This window comes from Pediculus humanus, genomic scaffold, assembly GCF_000006295.1.
Source record: "Pediculus humanus corporis 1103172108183 genomic scaffold, whole genome shotgun sequence".
Lineage (NCBI taxonomy): Eukaryota > Metazoa > Arthropoda > Insecta > Psocodea > Pediculidae > Pediculus > Pediculus humanus.
The window spans coordinates 374495-384845 of NW_002987753.1; the positions used below are offsets into that span (position 1 = coordinate 374495).

At 20.6% G+C, this 10351-nt stretch overlaps 1 protein-coding gene across 1 annotated transcript; it reads right to left on the reverse strand.

The window, feature by feature from the left end:
- Window positions 1-5038: 5038 nt before the first annotated feature.
- Phum_PHUM416930 (uncharacterized protein) lies at window positions 5039-6385 on the reverse strand (the record flags this gene model as incomplete). Its single annotated transcript, XM_002428976.1, has 5 exons — window positions 5039-5060; window positions 5167-5228; window positions 5813-5984; window positions 6065-6220; window positions 6285-6385. 5 exons carry the CDS (start codon window positions 6383-6385, stop codon window positions 5039-5041), a joined length of 513 nt encoding a protein of 170 aa, XP_002429021.1.
- Between the last annotated feature and the right edge of the window lie 3966 nt (window positions 6386-10351).

The window sequence follows — 10351 nt, forward strand, 5'->3', positions numbered from 1 at the left end:
CTCCCCCTTCTTCCTTTTTATTATCGTTATTATTATCATTATTATTATTACTTTACACTTTATGTAAACAAAAAAAAAATATATTTAAAGGGAAAAAAAAAAAAAATTTATTACTCCTTTCGAACGCAATGTCAATTTTTTTAAATAAGAAAATAAATAACGAAAAAAAATTATTATTATCAACATTATTACTATTATTATTATTATTATTATTATTATTATTATTATTATTATTATTATTATTATTATTGTTATTATTCTTATTATTAACCTTATTATTATTATTTTTTTCATTTGAATGAAAAATATATAGTTTCATGCGTGAATTTCCCAGGTAAATAATTAATTTATTTTTAAAAAAATTATTATCATCATTATTAAAGTAATTAATAATTATTTAACCGACAAATAAATAAATAAATAAATAATAATAATAATAAACGGAGGAAGTGAGGTAGAGGGGATGGAGGTGGATGGGTGAGGAATTTCATTTGAAATCAAATTAATATATAATTAATTATGTACATAAATAATATAAATATATTTGACCTGACATTAATATTAATAATAATAATAATTATTATTATTAATACTAACGTTTTTTTTGTATTATTATTATTATTATTAATAAATATTTAAATGGGTTATTTAAGTACGGCCTCCAGTTTTTTTTTTTCCTGCTACTGACTGATAAATTCTGGAATTTTTTATTTAAGAAATACATGAAAAAAAAAAAGTAAATAAATAAATGTTATCAGTGGCGAAATAATAGCTTCGGGTATTAAATAAATAAATAAATAAAAATGATTACAAAGTCATGAATTGATAAATAGATAAAAAAAAAATTAACTAGTTCGACCCCGGAATCAAAAAATAAATAAGTTTTTCTTTTTAAATAAATAATTTACATAAAAATCCTTTTTTTAATAGTTAATAATAATTATTATTATTCTTTATTACGTAATAAAAATAATAATAATTACTTTCTGCGCGTATTTATTAATTTAGCAAAATTTTTTTCATTTTTTTTTACGGTTAAAAATGACTACCGAATATTAATAATAATAATGATGATAGCTATGATAACAACTTAACCTTTTAATAAATAATATTAAAGTAATAATAATAATAATAATAAATTTGATAGTAATCAATTTTATAATCAACAAATAATATAATAATATCAAATAAAATAGATAATATCAATAAATAAAAAAAAAATTAAAAATAAAACACGTTTTAAATTAAAATACACTCTCTGTTGTAAAAAAAAATATTAATAATAATAATAATTAATAGTAATAATTAAAATAACAATGATGATGATGATGATGATAATAATAATAGTAAGGATTCGAGTTATTAAAATCGTTTTGAAAATTTTAACTTTACCGGTATTTATTATTATTATTATTATTATTATTATTATTATTATTATTAATAAAACCGCCTTTTTTAACTTTTTTTTATTATTATTATTAATTACGTTATTCAAGTTGAGAATAATAAAAATTAACCGAAAATTTTATAAAATATTAAATCTTTTCATCATCATTAAGTAAAAAAAAAAAAAAAATTAAAAAAGGGCGGGAAATTCAAAAAATTCGAACGTAGGAAAAAAAATTTTTTTTTTTTAAGTGGAAATCGTTTAACGGTAAATTTTAAAATAATTTTATTTATTATTAATAAAGTTTTTTATTATTATTATTTTATAGTTCGATTATAAATTATAGCGCTATAATTTTTTTATAACACACAACCACTATCGAACGCCATATTGTTTGTTTTAAATCGTAAAAAAAGAAAAATTTTTTAAATTTTTTTTAACGTGTCAAAACAAGTTTCGGATAAAAATCTGCCATCTTATCACTACTACCACTACCACTACCACCACTACTACCGACACTACAAATATGTCGTCATCAAATATTTAACCGAACGAGTTATGCTAATTATTTATAATCTTTTTTTTTTTTTTTTTTTTTTTTTATGTTCATCCGATTTCAATAAGGTATATCTTATTTATACCCGAAAAAAAAAAAATTGTTATCTGACAGATTTTTACCTGATAACTCGCCTGTTTATTTTTTTTTTTTTTTGTTATCAAAAATATAATCCAACATTTCAACAAGTTTATTTTATTAAAAACGCTCCCATTTTTTTTTTTTTTTTTAGTTTTTAATTGATTTCGAATTTCCCCCCCTTTCCCCTTTCCCCTTCCGCTCCGTATAATTTTTTATTTATATAATTTAATGGAATTTTTTTTAATTTTTTTTATTAGTTCATTAATTGCGTAATTTAATGACTCAATTAATTATTATTAAATAATAATAATAATCATAATAATTTTATATGAGGATTAATAAAACCTCCCTTAGATTATTAAAAAAAAAAAAAAAAATGTTTCGATATTAAAAATGGCGGATAAATGCAATAATATTATATAATATTATTATTATATATATTTATGTATATATGTATACATTATGTTAATATAAAAACGTTATCAAAATAAATAAATTCGATTCATTATCAATTAACCAACCGACAGATCCTTCGATTATTATTATTATTATTATTATTATTATGAAATAAACGAGTTAATTTTGATATATCGAATTAAAAAAAAAAAAAATTAACAATAATGAATGAATAAATAATAATAATAATAATAATTTATTTATTTCTTTAAAAAAAAAAAAATTAAATAAAACGATGTCAAAATAATCAATTATATTGTCGAATCAAATAAATAAATTAATTAATTAATAATTATTTAAATGTCAAATTTATCATTTTTTTTCTTTTTATTATTAATTAATAAGTTATTAATATTTTTCTCTCATTATTTAAGTGGGTCGATAAAAAAAAAAAAATAGCGAGAAAATTTTATTAATCCCTTTTATTTATACGTATCGAAATAAAAAAAAGGCTCGGATAATTTTTTTATTAATAAATAATAATAATAATTGTAAAAGTTAATAAAAGGTTAAAAAAAAAAAATTATTATAGCCGTAAAACTTTTTTGTACTTTTTTTTTTTTTTTGTTTTTGGAATGCTAGTTGCTGACTAAGCCCCGAAGGTTATTTTGAAAATATATATAATAGTAACGTTAAAAAAAAAAAAAAAAAATAGGTACATAATATGTTCTTCAATACGTTTTCAATATGTTTCCCTGGGGAAATCACGACCACGCTAAAATATAAAACCTAGTTTTTATGAAATTCCGTTCATATTTTTTTTTTTTTTTAAAAAAATGAATATTAATTTATTTACTAGATGATTATAGACGCGCGTAGAAAAAGAAAAATACCATATTGTCTGTTTTCAATATATTTTAGTTTTTTTTTAAATTATATGCGTACATAAGTACGAATTAAATTATTAAAACAGTTATTAATAATGACGTGGTGGTCGGATAGTAAAAAAATAACTTATAATTTTCCATAACCTTATATTATATACGTTATAATGATTATAATATGCAAGGTTTTTTTTTTTTTTTATACGTAATTTATTATGATAAAAATTTTTTTTTTTTTTTTGCGTAGGTATTGTTCAAATTCCTTATTAAAAAAATAAAAAATTTTATTGGTCGTATAATTATTAAAATTAATTAATTACGTAAATAAATAAATAAATAAATGTACGTATGCATTTATTATTATTATTATTATTATCATTTAATTAATAAAAATATTGACGGCCATTATGATATTTTGACGCTTTTGAAAAAAATAAACGAATTTGATTGGTTAACAAATGATAAAATTCAATTTGTAAAAATTGGAATCATAAAAAGACTTGTGAACGTATTGTTTTTTTAAACGTACAATTAGGTCTTTTTATATTTCATAAAATTCAACTCGCCTTCTTATTGGCTCTTGTAAATTAAAACCCGCGTGAGCATTTTTATTTACGTAAATATATATAACGAACGTTATTTTTTAAACTTTAAAAAAATTATTTTTTATTACTTTTCGTTTAATTAATTAATTTTTTTTATCGAATTATGCTTACGTAATAATAATTATTATTATTCAGAAAAATTACGGTTATTACGTTTATTCTTCTTACTTTAAATTTATGTTTTAATTAAAAAAAAAAAATCGACGAATAAATAATTATTATTTTTATTTATTAACAACAACAACAAACGCACATTTTACAATTTTTTTTTTTGTTTAAATGCGACATTTATTGTAAATTTAAATTCTTATCATAATTATCATCATTATTATTATTATAAATTGTTTTTATCATCGATAATTATTTTGATTACGTAATCAAAACCAATTAAGATTCATAAATATTTTGTTTTGTCAACATAATTTATAATTATTCGTACGACTTTAATTATTATTATCTACATGATAAATAATATACATATTTATTAAATTTTAAAGCGAAATCGATCAAATCAATCATTTTAATGCAAACCAACAGAAAAATAACTACGAGTTTATTATTTAATAAATTTTTTTTTTTAAATAATTGAAATCCGACTCTTAATTTTATGTAATAAAATAATTGTAATAAAGTCCTTGAAAAAAAAAATTACCACCAGTCACTTAATTAGTTATAAAAAAAAAAAAAGCGTAATTGTAATGCATAAAAGTAATAAAATTATTTTATTAATGAACGATTAATTTGCAAAAAAAAAAGAAAAGGAAACGATAAATAAATAAATTTTCCGACATTGTTAAAATAAAAAAATAAAAAAACAAGCAAGTGTACGTAATGCCGGTATGTTTTTTTGGTGTTTGTATATTGCGAACGCACGCGTAATAACGGTGAAAGGTATATTTTATTAAATCAGGAATAACCTACTTTCATTGAGCTAGCTAGCTAGCTACCGACCAAACAAACAACTAACAACAACAACAACAACAACCATTGACATTTATATATAAGTATAAGCATAAACGCCGCCGACAATTAATACAAAAAAAAAAAAAAAATTAATTTTCACACGAACTGTCAGCTATAAGGTAATTTATTAAACTTTTTTCTAATAAAAAAATTGCCATCTTAAAACTTAATTAAAATTTTTTATGTGCCTATTTAAAAAAAAAAAAAATTAAAATTAATAATAATAATAATAATATTCAGGTACGATTCATTTTTTTTTTATAACCTTCAAAATAGTATTATTATTATTATTACTTTATAAGTACTTCTAACATCACGTATATAAAATCATCGTGGCAGGTTTTTTTTTTTTTAAACTTGAAAAAAAAACTAAAAATTTTACGTAGAAACGGTGAGGGGGCGGGAAGGGGAAGGAGTGGAAAATTTTAAGGGGGTGTGGTAACCGTAATCGGGTGGGAGGAGCGGGGAGGGGGATCGTATAATAATTAAAAAACGTAAAATTTTTTGAGGTCATAGGTATCAATATTCGATTACAAAAAAAAAAAAAAAAATTAATAATTTTAATTATTATTTTAAACGAAAGTAATAAAAAATAATAATAATAATAAAAGTTGGACCCCTATAATAATTCACATTTAAAATTTTGCCCCAAAGGTAATATTAATAATAATAATCATCGTATTCAAAGGAAGTAAATTCAATTAAAATGTAAGTTATGCAAAACGTTATTCCCTCCTTCTTTCCACTCCCCCCCGCCACTTCCCTCCCCCAAAAAAAATTTCATTTTTAAATAAAACGATAGATGTGTATTTCACTGACGGAAATAATAATAATAATAATAATAATAATAATAATAATAATAATAATAATAATAATAATAATAATAATAATAATAATAATAATAATTTTTTTAATTGGACTAAATTAGGAAAAAAAAAACGTTTTTTTTTTCCAAGGCTGGTAAATCTGGTTTCGGTTTGTTTTTTTTTTTTTTTGTTACGTTGACAGACGTGTGGATGTGGGTGTTGGCAATATGTGTGAACTCATTATTCGAACACGAACAATTGTTTTCATCGTGAACCACTCCCATAATGGCCGAAAAATCACCGTGACTTGATTAATAAACAAAAAAAAAAAAATTACAAACTATTTAACTGACTACAAACCAAATTAAAAACAATTAATTTCTTACTTGAGCGAGTATTTACTACTACAACCACTACTACTACTATTATTATTATTATTATTGTTTAAAAAACGTGGATTTGGCGTGATCGGTGGCGACTCGTGATCATCTGGTAAATAATTAAAGGCTGCCTGGCAGTATTCCACCCATAATCGACTACTACTTTAAAAATTTCATTATTATTATTATTATTATTATTATTGGCTCATCTCGTGATTACATTCACTTTTTAATCATTGTTTTTTCTTTCTTATTCGAATAAGAGAGAGAAAATAAAGATGGCGTCGAGACACGTGTAAAAAGAATATTACCAATTTCGTAAGGCATATTTTACGCATACAATTAATCGAGATTTAAATCGTTTTAAACCCTTCATAATGTTAATCCTACATTATATTTTAAATCATTTTAATTCACGCCCCTCCCCCCACTCCTATGCCCAAACACGCACACACACAAACCATCATTTTTAAATTTTCCTTTTTTTGTTCAGGTACGAAAAAGAAATTCTAACTAACAATCGTATGTGTAAAACATTTTTTTTTATGCCCTTAAGATTAAAAAAAAAAATACGAAATTTTTTTATTGAAGCGTTAAATTATATAATTATTATTATTATTATTATTATTATTATTATTATTATTGAAATTTAAAAATAATAATTTTAATAATAAATTATTATTATTAATATTATTTTTATTTAATTCCAAATGATAATTTATAATTATTAACGTCGTACTAAAATTTTAAAAAAAAATTTTATCGATAACGGCACTAAAATGCATGAATATCAATTCCTGGAGAAAATATTATTGATAATAATAATAATAAAAATAATAATAATAATAATAATAATAATAATAATAATAATAATAATAATAATAATATGTATTTATTATTATTATTATTATTGAATTTCGCAAGTAAGATTTATTCGGGTGATTTTTTTTATTAAGATTTATTGTAAAAACAAAATGGTTACCTAACATCGTTAAAAAAAATATTTATTTATTTAAAAAATGAAAGTGAAATTTTTTTTTTTTTTTGAAGTTGGCAACGAGAGGTTGTTTAAAAAATTAAATATCGTACCTATGAAAATTTAATTTTTTTTTTAATAAAACGAAACGATACTTTTATTGATAAATTAAAAAAAAAAGGAAATCGATAATTAATCAAACGATTTTTAAAAAAAATCAATAAATAATAATAATAATAATAATTTTCCTTTTATTACTCATAAGTCTGTGTGAAATTAAAAAAAAAAAAAAAAAAACTGGTACGAGAACTTATTATTTATTTAAATAAATCGATGGGTTTATTACAATAAAATATCATTATTGATGACGTATCTGAAAATTTTATTCTTACCCTTCTCCACCTCCTCCCCATTCCATTTTCCCTTCGAAAACGCGGAAAATTTTTACGGCCGTGAATGTTTTCTACTCTTAGCTTTCGGCGAGGTAGTTAGAATGAGAAAAAAAAATTTCATTCCGCCTACTACATTACGAGTACAAGGTATTTTCAAAATATCGAATTTTTTCTGAATTCGTCCTCCTCACTTTTCCATTTCACTTTATGTTTCCCTATATTCGTACCTTAACTTAATTTCTTTTCATTATCATTATTATTATTAACCATTAATCATATTGTCATAACACGCCGCCTCCCGTCACGACGCCTTACTTCAATTCATTATTATTATCAAATGATAAAAAAACCTTTTTGTTGTATTATTTAAAAATTTAATATCGTACTCATTGCTTTAAAGTGCATGCGTACCCGAACGCGAGTGCTTGCGTACTTGCGATATCAATTAGGGTAAACCATTAACGAAAAAATTTAGGTATAAAAATTATTTTTAACGAAAAACTCTTTGTCACCTACCTACGACGAAACCGTCACCACCACCACCATCGTCATCGTCATCGTCATCATCATCATTATTAATATTTTAAACTTTATTAACGTATCTGAAATTTAAAAAAAAAACCAAAATAATGTCTTCCTTGCAAAATTTCAAACCTGAAAACAGGTTTTTTCAAAGGTTAAATACATAAATTTAAAAAAAAAAAATTACAATTCTTTTATTGCCAAAAAAACAATAAAAATAAATTATATTATTTTTAACACGTGAAATTTTTTTTAACATTCGGTAAAAATTTATTAAAATTATTATTGTAAATAATAGATTATTATTATTATTATTATTATTATTATTATTATTAAATTACGTAAAATAATAATAGTAATAAAAAGGCGAAGAAAAAAAAATTTTTTTTTTTTTTAATAATAATAATTTTTAATAATATTGTCGTTTATTTTTTTATTTTATTTTCATTAATTTATTTATCGATTTTTTTTACATTTAAAATTACGTTGCGTAATTGTTTTATTATTAATATTATCATCATCATCGTCATCATCATCATCGTTATCATTATCATTTTAAAAAGAAAAAAAGAAAAAAAAAGTTGAACAATAAAATTCTTATTGTATTTAAATCCTTGTTTCGAGTAATGAAAAAAAAAAAAAACTTATTTATTTATTTATTTTTTTATATTTTTATCGTTAAAATTTAAACTTTTTTTTTTTTATGTTTTAGAACATTCTCGAAAGAATTTAAATAATAAAATAGATTTTTTTTTTTGTTTTTACCGCATACGTTTATTTTATTTAATGTCATATCTTTAAATTTTTCCTTTTTTTTTTTTTTTGATAAGTCGTGTCATTAAACTTTAGTTTAAAAAAAAAAAAATTATTTTATTACTAATTAATAAATAAAAATTACTTTAAGTTTGTGTAATTTTTATTTTATTTAAATATAAATAAATAAAAAATTACCGTAATTGCAAAAGTAATTTTTAAATTAATAAAATACAAGTAAATAATTTAAATTTATTTATTTTTACTTCCGGAAATTATTAATTATTATTATTATTATTGTTTTATAAAAAATGATGAATGTACGAATGTACGTATGTAAAATAAACCGGAAGTGATAATAAAATAAAATAAAAAAACAGAAAATTAATAATAATAATAATAAATAAATGAAACGAAAAGAAAAACGTTAACGTTAACGTTAATTTTTTATTACTAATTTTTCCGTTATTATTATTTTTTTTTTTCGGCAACATTCTAAAACAGGTAAATGAGAGAGAGAGAGAGAAAACCTGATTTTTAATTTTTGTAATACGGGATGACTTTATTTAACACCTGGAAAAAAATTTGTTTGTTATCTTATCGAAAAAAAAAAAAAAAAAAAAAACAAAACTGGTAGTAATGCTGTCATTTCTACCACCCACACAAAAAAAAAAAATTTCATGATGAGATGATTAACGATGAATGATTCTTCTTCTCCTCTCCTTGTTTTTTTTTCTTTTTTTTTTTTTTTTTTTTTTGTAAATTAAACGTCAAAAATGTTTCGTAAAAAATTTTTTTTTTTTTTATAAATTATATTATTAATAATGATAATAATAATAATAACTTTCTAATTTTTTTTTCTTTTTCGAAAGTTTTCATTTTTTTTTTTTTTTTATCTACTAAAAAGTTGTTTAAATAAATTAATTTATTATTACTCCTCCTCCTCCTACCCTTCTCCTTTCTTTTTATCTCTCTCCCCTCGCCGAAAAAAAAATTATTATTATTATTATTATTATTTTCACATCAAATTTTAATAAATTATTTCAATTTTTTATCTATTTAAGGTTATGATAAAAAATTACCATGGTAACGAAATATTTTAAATTATTTTTAACTCTATTTGCGTGATTATGAGATGTCGAGATTTTAATTTTTTTTGGGGGGAAGGGAGAAGGGGCATTCAATAATTTAAACAATAAATAAATAAAATAGTTGCTCGGTAATATTATTACTCCCCGACATTATTTTTTTTTGTTTAAGTTTATAGTTAGTAATAATTTTCTTTTTTGTATTGGGAAAAGTCAGAAAATATTAGAAAATGAAAATCAAGTCGATTGTAATTAATTTTTTTTTTTAACCGAGATTAAAAATTTGGTTGTTGTTGTTGTTTGTTTGTTCGGGTGGAAATAAATATTATTTTTATATACACATGGGATGATGCAAACGATCCGTTTGTTCGTTTAAAATAACAAATAACTTTTTTGATTTCGATACATTTCAATTGAAAAAAAATAATTTTTTATTACGGAAAACAATCGAATACAAATAATATGTTTTACCTTAATTATTATCATTATTATTATCATTATTATTATTATGGCAGGTATTTAAATGTTTAATTAAAAAAAAATTAATAAATAAATTTTCAGT